Raw genomic sequence first — 12517 nt, forward strand, 5'->3', positions numbered from 1 at the left:
AATGTCCTCTGAGCTGAATGTGGAGCGTCAGGGACGCTGTCAGAAACAGTGATTTCTAGGCTGAGAAAAGGTGGGAAGTAAGAGGATTATCTAGGTGGAGGAACGAAAGCTGGATGTACGGCGACCGCCTCAGGCACAGTGCAAAGATCCTAAATCTGGAGAAATCATAAAATCATGGCCTGGGAAAGAAATGGAAATTAGGTCAGTGTGGCTGGACAGCTGATGTTTTTACTCTGTTGACGATGAGAAGGGAAGACTGTGGAATGTAAAGTGAGAATGTTTACGTAAGAACCAGAGGAAAGGCACTTGGGATTTACTAGGTGTAATCATCTGAGCAATTCATCCCTAATTAAAGAACATTATCTCCTGTGGCTCAACTGCCGCCTCCTCGGGCCATCCCCGACACACTCAGGTCCAGCGGGTTCTTCCCCTTCCTCTGCCTTAGTTTACCTCTGCCTTAGTTTACCACTGCTCGCTTTCCTTTGGGACGGTCAGTAGAGTAGCGCTTCTTCATCATCAAACACTTTCTCTTTCTTTCTTCCTTCCGCAAGTTACTTCCTTACCCACATCTCTTGTCTAGATCTGTAAACACGTTCAGAGCCGCTATGGCCAAAGACATCTGAAATGTAAGCTCTCCCTTTGAACCCATAAAACTTAGCCTCTCCTTCCCTCATTACCCAGGAAACAGCTTCACGTTTACTGACATGAAAGTAGAACATGCTCTTTGATACGGATTTTCCATTCACTTCATGCTCCTTCATGACAAGTTACCGCTCTAACTCACTGGGCCAGAGGGTAATAAAAGTACGTGTGGCTCTCACAACAGCCACTTGCCCCGCAGGGTCCATAGGACCGGCGCCCGCCTGTAAGGTCAGCAAACACATGTCTTAGGCACAGGGGGAGCCTGGCACAGAGATGAACACTACTTGAAAGATGGTATAACGCCCCTGCTTCAGTTAGGACAGAAATGCACTTCTGCTTTTCAAAGACATGAGTCCTTATTCAAACACTGCACTTCATACTTTAATTATTAACAGTAATGGAATAGGTAGAAATGCTATGATTTAATAACAGAAATTATATTTATATAGGTTTCAATTACATCCCTTCAACCCAGAGGGTTTAGGTTGCAACGTTCCAATTTCACAGGCACTTGAATTCAACTGCGCCGGCAGTGGGGTTATCCTCCCTCCCTCCTGTGCCCTTTCGGAGCTCGGCCCTTCTCCAGGGCCCCTCCCGGCCAGTGGCACCCCTTCCAGTCTGAAAGCTCAGCGTCCCTCACATGCGATCACCGAGCTCTCTTGGCTGTTTCCTCAGGATACTCTGAATCTGATACTGGTCCAGAGAACCCTCCCTCCTGAACCCTGATCCTCTCATGTGAGGCTCTACGGTCCCTTCACAGGTTCCGAAGTCTAACTGATCTGCTGCCTCCAATCTGTACCCCTCAATTCAGTCTGCATGGCCATCCTCAAATACGAACTAATCCTCCAAGCAACGCCCGTTCCTGTGCTGGGCTGGGGTACACCCCTCCGCCTGTTTGGACTATCCTACCAGCCTCCCATGCGAAATACCTACATCCCAGTTTCAAAACCTATTCCTATCATTTTTCTTACACTAATCTCGATGTATCAACCGTTTATTCCTCACACCCTACATACACTCATGCTACAGTAATTTGCATTGAGTTAGTTCCGTTTTTACAGCATTGCCTCCTCTGACCTAAGGGTCAAGCAGGCCATGTTAGTTGCCATAAACGGTTCTGTTTTACATGTCCTTGTGTGCACACCCCCACATTCCACCTCTCTCTCTCTCAATTGGTGAACAAGTTGACAGCCAGCTCTGCAGGGTCATCTTGGCCCCCCTACTGTGGCTGTTGTTCACAGTGGCCTTGTGGGTTACCTTAGCAACGTGTACACTGCTTTTTTTGGCTTTTACGGTGCAGTTGGTACTATAAATTTTCCATTTTGAGTTTTGTGACTTTGTAGCAATTTAGATAATGTTGTGTTTGTACTCTGATGTGGAGAGTAAAAGGATTGTGTTAAATAAACCTAGCATCAGAAAGCAAAACTATTATATATTATAATAATTCCCATATTATGTGTATATATATATATACACACATACATATATATATATATACACATACATTATTTTATATTTTCTCCCTATATCCAATATTTAGTAGAGTCCTCTTTCAGCAAGTGTCAAAAAATACTTAAAAGGTGAATGCATGTTATGATTCATCTAGTTGTCAAGAGCACCAGCTCTGGAAAGTGATGGATCTGAATTTAAATCGTAGAGCTAACACAGGCTGTGTAATCCTGGAAAAGGTTCTTTATTTCTCTAAGGTGCACTTGCCCCCATGTCAGGAGACTAGAGACACACGGGCTGGCGTTGGCATGCAATCCCCCAGGCCTTCCTCACACTCCTACGAGGCTCACTTAATGGCCAGCATGGACCTGTGTCCCAGGACTGTGATTCAGGAGAGAGACCCCACCCACCTCTCAACACCACTTTTCTCTTCATAGGGATTGCGGGAGAATGGGCCTTGGACATCTGGAGAAAATCCAGTCTGATCCTAGATCTGGACTATTTCAGACAAAACCCTGCATCTGTGTTCCTGTGCTGACAGCACCTGCAGCTCTTCCCTGAGGAAAGGGGGAGCCAGTGGTCCCATCTATTTCTGCACCAGGCGACCCAGAGCAAGCCACGGGCCTCCCTCAGCCAACAATCCCGCTTGTCTCCTCTTACTCCCGCATTAGATGGTAATGTTCACGCGCTAGTTCACTTTGTTGTTAGCAGTAAATCAGAAAATGCCTAGAAAGAATAGGATCTGACACATATTAACTGTTTAATAAATGATGTTTATATAGTATCATGCTTTAGTAAATTAATATTCTGTAAGGCTGATGCTATGAATAAGTGTGACTATGGTGTAAATGAGGAATTAAAGTCAATTCCATCAAATGCAATCCCATAAGACACTCACTCCCAAGCCATTTTGTGGTTATTTTAGGTAATCTATGAGAGTATTTTTCCATTAAGTTTATTACTTTTTCTCTTTTACCCAAAATTACACAACAGTCATTTTACATTGACTCCCAGCAAATCATTTGCCTGTGTGTTTATGTCTGAGTTGGTCGTGCTGGCTCCCGGTACTGCTACGTCAACTGTGGGTCAATGAAAAAAGGAGACCGACTAACGTGGGCACTGTGCTCACTCCAAGAGACAGCAAATGAAGTCACCGTGAAAAGAATGTTCCCTGGGGTTTCAGATCAATAAGAGAGTGTGTGGGGGGGGTGAGCTATCATTAACCACACGTTAGCAGAGAACTCAAAGGAACCTGTACCTCAGCAGCTATTCCCATAGAAAAACAGCATGGATTGTCTTGTGAAACTAATGATGATTTTACATCCTAGATGGATGGGTATTAAGTGTGTGCTACTGAGAGAATTACCTAACATTTCTAAGAATCTAATAAATAGGTGATTTTTTAGGATTAAATTAGAATGTCTATAAAAACTGTACCTGGCCCGGCCGCGCATGGCTCAGTGGTTGAGCATCGACCTAGGATCCAGGCGATCGGGGTTCGATTCCCGGTCAGGGCACATGCCCGGGTTGCGGGCTCAATCCCCAGTCGGGGGCGGGCAGGAGGCAGCCGGTCAATGACTCTCTCATCATTGATGTTTCTATTCTCTCTCTCTCCCTCTCCTTTCCTCTGTCTGAAATCAATAAAGATATATTTAAAAAAGCAAACAAACAAACAAAAAAAACCTGTACCTGACTCAGAGTAAGTGCTGAAAACTGTGAGCTGTCATTACACTGTGATAAATCAATATTCCGCAAGGTGGAGGCTCTGACCAAGAAGAGAAAGTCACTGTAAACATGAAACGTTCTGAAGTCTGTTTGGCAAATTTGGCCATGGTGTGGCATGTGCTTTGCTAACCTGTGATCCAAAGACAAATAAGACAGACTGGGCTCTGTGCCCCAGAGCCAAAATTGGGGGCAGGATGTCTTTCTAGGGATGATTTTATCCAAGTGTGACCTTTGTGAAGAGAGGAACTGCCATATGACAAGAGCAGCTAAGTGGAGTTGCTGAAGCCCCGAAAACCAGCAGGAAGTCGGCAGATGGTGAGAAGCAGGCTGCCCGGGGCTCATCACCACGATTCAGCAGCTGGGGGGAACACGAGCGTGGGCCTGGGTTCTGGGGTCCGGCAGGCTCGGCTGCACACCAGCCCTGTCCCCACCTATCTGTGTGGCTCAAGCCAGGCATCCACCCTAGGCACTGATCTGCTCATTTGCAAAGCGGGGGAATGCAGTAGTGATCTACTGATACTTACCTGGAATTTTTTTAATAACTAACTGCTTAATACGGTGCAGATATTTAATAATAATCACTCAAGAAAACTGGCTGCTTTTAGAATGATAAAAATTGGTATTAGTACCATTGCTATTCTTACTATTACTCTTGATGTCGATACTATGATTACTATCCAGTACGCCCTGGCGGGGACAGAATGCTTGCTGGTGGAGGTGGACACCCGGGACATCAGAGTGGGAGGGAGACCTGTGCAATCTGTACAACGTGGGTTCTCCGTCTGACAGTTTAGACAATTTCAACACGTCGCCAGTCCTCCCTATGACATGCCTTCCTTGCATGCAAATAAAGCGAACCAGAATCCAACTTAACTTATATCACAACATGACAAAATATGTGTGAAGAGAGCTTTAGTGGCTAAAAAATATAAAGGTTTACTGAAAAAAATAATGACGTAGTGGAACTGAACAGTCCTGGATTCTTTTCCAGATCCTTCCATGTACTAGTTGTGAGATACTGGCCAAATTACCGAATCTCTCCAAACCTCAGACTGTTCATCTGATGACTGTAGATCATATTAATGAACTCATTGTTCTATAATAAAAGAGCATCTACAGGATGGTGAGGCTTGAGGTGGGCTATCAATAACTCTTAGGTCCCTTGCCCACAAAAAGATATAATAAAAATGCTTCATTAAGAGCAGACTAAGTGAAATCTGTGGTTGCTATCTTTTTTATGTGAAAGTATTTCAAACACAAATTATATTTTGGCAGAGGTCTTTACCTTTTCTATGAATTTATGCTGAGGGCATAGCATATGTGGGTTGTTGCATGGTGTGTTATTTTTAGGCTAGAGAAAAGACAACACTCTTTGGTCTCCTAAAGATAAAAGGTTATACCAATAGAACACTGTCTCTTTCAGGAAATTCAGGGTACCCAAATAAAACTTCCAAATATGTGGGGGGGAGGGAGCTCTAATATCTGAAAGTTAGGATCTAGTCAATAATAGCATATTTAGATAAGTGGATACACATGTCTACAAACATGTATCTATACTATCTCTGTATCAATTTTTCTATCTGTAAGATGCTTCCATTTCTTTTTTTAAATTATGTTTTCAATCCTCACCCAAGGATATGTTTATTGATTTTAATTGCATTGTTTCCCTTTTTTGGTGTTGAGTTTCGTAAGTTCTTTATAAATGTTGGATATTAACCCCTTATCAGAGGTATCATTGGTGAGTATGTTCTCGGGTTCAGTGGTTGTCTTTTCATTTTGTTGATGGTTTCCTTTGCTGTGCAAAAACTTTTTAGTTTGATGTGGTCCCATTTGTTTACTTTTTCTTTTGTTTCCTTTGCCTGGAGCAATATAGCACCTCACACCTGTCAGAATGGCTATTACCAATAAATCAACAAACAGCAAGTGCTGGCGAGGGTGCGGAGAAAAGGGAGCCCTCCAGCACCGTTGGTGGGAACGCAGACTGGAGCAGCCACTGTGGACAGCAGTGTGGAGTCACCTCAAAAAACTAAAAATGGAACTGCCTTAGGACCTAGCAATTCCACTTCTGGAAATATATCCAAAGAAACCCAAAATACTAATTCAAAAGAATATATGACCCTGGCCTGTGTTGCTCAGCGGTTCGAGCACTGGCCCTCGCACAGAAGGGTCTCGGGTTTGATTCCCAGTCAAAGGCACCTACCTGGGTTGCAGGTTCAATCCCAGCTCCAGCTGGGAAGCATTCAGGAGGCAACCAATCGATATGTTTCTCTCATATCAATGTCTCTCTGTCTCTGTCTCTCTCCCCCTGTCTCCTACCTCCCACCCTCCCTTCCACTCTCTCTAAAAAAAAAAATCGATGCAAAAAATATCCTTGGGTGAGGTTTCACACACACCACACTAAAAGAATCTACGCACCCCTGTGTTCACTGCAGCGTTATTTACAGTAGCCAACATTTGGAAGCAGCCCAAGTGCCCATCAGTAGATGAGTGGATAAAAAAGCTGTGGGACGTTTACACAAAGGAATACTACTCGGCCATAAAAAAAGAAGGAAATCTTACCTTTTGCGACAGCATGGATGGACCTGGAGAGCATTAAGCTAAGTGAAATAAGCCAGTCAAAGAAAGACAAGTATCATGTGATTTCACTCATATGTGGAATCTGATAAACAAAATGAACTATCTATCAAGCAAAATAAAGACAGACCCATAGACAGAGAGCAAGCTGACAGCTGTAGGAGTAGCTGAGGGGAGCGGAGGGATTGAGAAAAACGGACAACAGTGTGGGGATTGCTGGAGGGACGGGGTGGGGGCGGAGGAGGGTGGAGGGGCACAAATGGTGATGGAAGGAGCCTTGACTTGGGGTGGTGAACACACGATACAGTGTAGATGATGTGTTGTGGAACTGTGTGCCTGAAACCTGTATAATTTTGTTAGCCAGTATCATCCCAATAAATTTCAATAAAAGGGGGGGGGAAAAAATCATTCCTTTTTTATCTCTCTTTACATATCTATAAACTCAATTTCTGCATGGTTTGGCTTTTCAAACATCTCCTTTGATCTCAACTTCTGAGTGCTGGATAAACAAACACTTACTATATGCACATCCAAACACCTCGATCCGCATTCCAATTCTGCCCTTGGGGTTCCACTCTAATGGGATGAAGCGCAGAAATCTGGCTTTGATAGAAGGCTGCAGTCTATAGTACACGACACTGTCTGCATTTGCGTTTCCTGAGAACCCCTAGAAGAAAGGGAAAGAAGCAAATCATTGTACCCAAAGCATATCCATTTGGCCCCGTCAGCCCGAATGTGGCTGAGCAGTGGCTGATCCGCTTGTTTACTGTCGTGAGGCTCACTTCTTCAAGAAAGTCGCATTCCCAGTTACATCGTAATGTCTCCCCGTCCGCAGAAGTTGCTACTGCCTAAACTTCTCTTGACACTCAGAGTAGTTTAAACTCCACCATCCCCATTAAGCTAGTGTTGAACTATGATAACCTCAATGAAGTTTGTTTCTATAAAGGGCATATTAAACTTAAAGCATTGTGGAGAGCACAAAAAATTAAAAAGCTCTCCTATCAGTATTCAAAACTATCACCAGCAGAGAAGGTGCTCGCATCGCCGGTGAGCGCGAGCAAGGCTACGGCTCTGCTGGATTCACCTGCTCGCTGCACTCACAGCAACAGCAACAGCAACAGCAGCATCGCCCAGCACCGCGGGCAGGGCCGCACTCTAATTTCGGGCTGTTAAACTTCACCACACTGCCGGATAAGCACATTAAAAATCGTTAAGGGAAATTGGAAGCAATAATAATTTGGAAAGACCTGTAATTAGACTTACAGGCCCTAGGATCTGAAAGCTAGGAAGACCTTGAGAAGGATGCTAACCTGGCACAGTCGAATTGCAGGTGGGAAAATTAAAGGTCAGAAAGGTAGGGAAATGAGCAGAAAACTCTGGCATTTGTAAAACTATTATCCAGTAAGCTCAGGGGCTATGGCCCCCCCGCAGCGTCAGGGTGCGTCTGCCTAGCACGTGGCTCACCTGCGAAGCCCGCATCCTACCGCACCTGACACGCAAGCGGGTTTCTTCTCCCCCGCGTGACGTGCTGTAAGGTGCCCCGGGAAGGAGGTAGGGCGAAGCAGAGGTTGGCAAAATTTTATATTTCTGTTTCTCCTCTTCCTTCTACTTAACTTTAATAATCAGCTTATGTAGAAACAAAATACATTTTTGAGGCTCATGACACCTGGTTCTCTCACGACTGGATCAACCACCGAGGTCACCGTGGGATCCCCGGGCCGAGGCAAGCGCATCACACCAGGACCCTGCGAGTGTCCTCACTTGCCCCCTTCTCTTTCTGCCGCACAAATACCTCCTTGCCAGCATTGACAAAAAGATTTCCTAATACACAGAAAATAACAGGTCGGGTGTTTCACGTTCAAATGAATTGGATTTGATTCCCCTTTTCGGTCAATTCTCTACCTCCTGCCACCACCGCCGATATCCCCATACCCAGTTCTCAGGCTCACGCACCACGGCCGTCCCGGGATGGCACCTCCACAGTGTATCAAACACTGGGGCATCTTTCTTCATCTCAGCTGTGCCCCGCAAAGCGTTATGTCACCAGAACTACCTCAGTGGCCTCTTCCTCACTTTGTTAACTCTTCTGTTCCCGGTCACCATCCGCAATCTCGTCCCCCTTGGGCAGTCAGTAAGATTTTTAAAGGAACATTAAACCACGTCACTCCAGCTGCATTTGTTACCGCTTAGAACAAAACCCAGACTCCCTGTCAAACATACAGAGCCTCTGGCAACGTCCTCCACTGCTTGAGCCGCGCGGGCCTCTGAGCGAGCCAAGCCCGGGCCGCTCGGGGCTGCTCACTCCGCTCCCAAGGTTCTTCGCACGATCGGCTGCTCTTGCCATTTCGGGCCTGGCCAAAATATCACCACCTAAGACAGGCCCTTTCTGATCCCAGCTTCTACAGCAGTGTATCGGACACCCCTGCATCTTACCTTCTTCTTTTATTTGCTTCACATTACTCATTATTTGGGGAAAGGGGGTCTTCTTTTATTATTTATTTGCTTATCATATCACACCAGAAGACAAAACTCCACTTAAGCAGGGACCTCTTACGACCTTCTATCCACAGGACCAAGAGCATGGCTTGGCTCAAAGTGGTTCTCAATATAATATCTGTTGTATGTGGATGTTTGGGAAAGGCTGGACTTACAAAGTTTAGCAGGCTTCTCAATTACAGGGCCTCTCAGGGCGTTTCAAATGAGGGTGTGCACATGGGCACTCGATCCCCCATAACGAGGACAGTTACGCAAGGCGTTTCCAGCATATTAGGTCCACATGTCTAGTTACTATTTCCCAGATCATAAAGAGGAGAACATTGTTTAAGCCCACAGACATTTGGACTCTGATAACCATACTCTTCTAGAAAGTTCCACTCTATTCCACTGGTCAAGATTTCATACCCTGGGCAGTGTGTGTGTGTGTGTGTGTTTACAGGCTCTCCAAAGCAGGGCAATGTGCATCAAGGACTGGGAACCTGGTCTATAGGCATTCAATCCTAATCAGGCCCTCTTATCCTCTGATTCCATTTTCCTGGGTGCCACTCGCAGGCTAATACAATCCCTAATTATGATTTCTTTCAGTGAACAGCTGGATGATGAATTAGCTCCATAAGAGCTCACATTTTTTTCAAAATTAATGTAACTTCATAGATTTTGATAGATGCCGCTATAATGATCACAGCATCTTAAAGGGTTAGGAGAAAAGATGCACAGTGACAGTGGCAATATTTTATTATGTGAGTGTTTATGTCTTCCCTTGTATGTCAGAATTACTTGAGGTGCTGTTTAGAAATGCAGATTTCTAAGTAGAACAGGGAGGTCTACAAATGACAGCCTTTCACATTTCCCTGATCACTTTTGAGCTATTTGAATTTTGAGAACATAAAGAAGAAATAAGATACTTAGTTCGTATATGTAATAAAAATATCTTGGCGCATTCTAAGTTTTAAGCAGTTTTTCTTACAAAGGTTGAGGGAAATTGTGAGTTGGAGGATATGGGGTTTTTACTTAGCATGTTTCAGTCATATCTAAATGTTTTAATAAACATGTATTAATTTTGAAGTAATCAGTAAAATAAAGTAAGAAGTAGACATAGAAAGTGTGTACAGTGGCAGAGCAGATAGAAACATCACTTAGTTGTGCTCTGGGTACCTTAAATAAACTTTCTAAGATCAATGTCATTGGAAAAATATGCAGTATTGTCCTTAATTAAATACAGGGGTGGAAAAAATTGGTTTATGGTTGTAATACAATAAATAATACACTAATTAATAAATAATACAAGAATAAACTCTGTGTTTCACATACTCACAACTATAAGCCTACTTTTGCCCACTCCTTTATATTTAACTGAACAATAATATTTGTATTGTTTTGCTCCATGTGTTGAAGTTTTTTCAATATATAACAAAAAATTCTGCTATGGAATCCAATGTTTAATGGTAATTTTTCCCCAGTGTTTGTGAAGGGGCATGGGATTAATGTTCCATCACCTTATAAATGAAAAGTCCAATGTACGCTATCAGGTGTCAAATGTATGTCCTTTGCCTAAGAGATATTCCTCAATTTGCTATAAAGATTTTTCATGTTGTCACAATTCATAAAAGAAATCCTGGGTTTAAATATCTCTCAAAAATTTTATTACGTGAACGTTTATGTCTTCCCTTGTATATCAGAATTACTTGAGGTGCTGTTTAGAAATGCAGATTTCTAAAAGCTAGTGAGGTTGAACATCTTTTCATATATCTGATGGCTATTTGTATGTCTTCTTGAGAGAGGTGTCTGTTCAGGTCCTCTGTGCCCATTTTTTAATTGGATTGGTTGGTTGTTTGGTGTTGAGTTGTATGAGTTCTTTATATATTTTGGATATTAACCCCTTGCCTGAGCTGTTGTTTGCAAATAGCATCTCCCATTCAAGTTGGTTGCCTTTTTGTTTCATTGCCAGTTTCTCTTGCAGTGCAGAACCTTTTTAGTTTGATATGGTCCCATTCATTTATTTTTGCCTTTACTTGCCTTGCCTTTTGGATCAAAGTCATAAAATGTTCTCTACGAACATTTTGTTTAGTACCTATGTTTTCTTATATGTACTTTATTGTTTCAGATCTTATATTTGTCTTTAATCCCGAATTAACTTTTGAACAAGGGGACAAACTGTAATCTAGTTTCACTCTTTTGCATGTGGCTTTCCAATTCTCCCAGCACCATTTATTGAAGAGGCTTTCTTTTCTCTAGTATGCATTTTCGCTCCTTTGTCAAAAATTATTTGCTCATATACCTGTGGTTTATCAAAACTACAATGAGATACCACTTCACACCTATTAGAGTGGCTACTATGGACAAGGCAAGTAATAGCAAGCGTCGGAGAGGTTGTAGAGAAAAAGAAACCCTCATTCACTGCTGGTGGGAATGTAGACTGGTACAGCCACTATGGAAAACAGTCTGGTGGTTACTCAAAAAATTAAGAATAGAGCTACCATATGACCCAGCAATCTCTCTTCTGGGTATCTACCCAAAAAATTCAAAAACATTTATTCGCAAAGATATATGCACCCCTGTGTTCACTGCAGTATTCATGGTGTCCAAGATATGGAGACAACCAAACTGTCCTGCGATAGAGGACTGGATAAAGAAGATGTGGGACGTATATACCATGGAATACTACTCAGCCATGAGAAAATAGGAAATACGGCCATTGCAACAACATGGATGAACCTTGAGAATATTATGCTAAGTGAAATTAGTCAGTCAGAAAAAGCTAAGAACCATATGATTTCACTCATATATAGGATATAGAACTGAAACTCAGGGAAACAGACAGACAACAGCAGGGAGGTTACCGAGAGGAAGGGGGTGGGCAGGTAGGAAAGGGTAAAGGGGCCAAATATATGGTGACAGAAGGGGATCTGACTTTGGGAAGTGGGCACACAATGCAATGTACAGGTCATGTACACTTGAAACCTATGTGATCCTATTATCCAATGTCGCCCTAATGAATTTAATAAAAATAAGTAAATAAGCATAAATTTTAAAGTTTGTTACTTAAAAAGAAGAAAGAAAGAAATGCAGTTTTCTAGATCCTGCACCTTTTGCACTAAATCTGTGGGTGGGCTGGGCTCTGCATTTCTAACGCAAGCCAAGCTCGTTTATACTTATGAAAATTCTTCTGACTTGTGGATAAACTGTGCTCTTTTCCCCTCCCTGTATTAGCTCAAAACTTTTCAGAGAGAGAAAAGATTTTAGAAGAAGAGTTCACTAGGCCTAACTTGCAAAGACAGAAATAAGCAGCAACTGTTGTGTCATCAATCTGAACACCTTCAAAGTCAAGTTTGTGTCTCAGCATCAGACCCAGCAGAAATATATTACATAGCTTTAATATTTGCTTCAACCCTCTGAAGCAGTCATTTTCTACCCACTTTAAAACTGAGGGTAATGAAAATTATAGAGGTTATATGCCTAAAGCCACACAGCTAGAACATGGCAGAGTAAGTAATTCCAGGCTTTTTTTTTAACTCCAAAGCCCATAATTTAGCTAAGCCATCAAAAGGCCTCATTCTAACAGAATATGAAAGTGAGCAACTCACCCTAGGGGAAACTTGATATTTTATTTGAGGCTTTTTTAGTTTTTCTC

The 12517-nt window shown here is 42.9% G+C and overlaps 1 protein-coding gene across 4 annotated transcripts in view; it reads right to left on the reverse strand.

The window, feature by feature from the left end:
- CNTNAP4 (contactin associated protein family member 4) overlaps positions 1-12517 on the reverse strand; it is a 308626-nt gene that overhangs the window by 191186 nt on the left and 104923 nt on the right. For all 4 annotated transcript variants that reach the window (XM_087827286.1, XM_087827285.1, XM_087827284.1 and 1 more), the window contains exon 4: positions 6910-7057. In XM_087827286.1, the coding sequence (XP_087683412.1) occupies positions 6910-7057 (148 nt within the window). The remainder of the gene's footprint in view (positions 1-6909; positions 7058-12517) is intronic.

This window comes from Miniopterus natalensis, chromosome 18 (assembly GCF_054644295.1).
Source record: "Miniopterus natalensis isolate mMinNat1 chromosome 18, mMinNat1.hap1, whole genome shotgun sequence".
Taxonomy (NCBI): Eukaryota; Metazoa; Chordata; class Mammalia; order Chiroptera; family Miniopteridae; genus Miniopterus; species Miniopterus natalensis.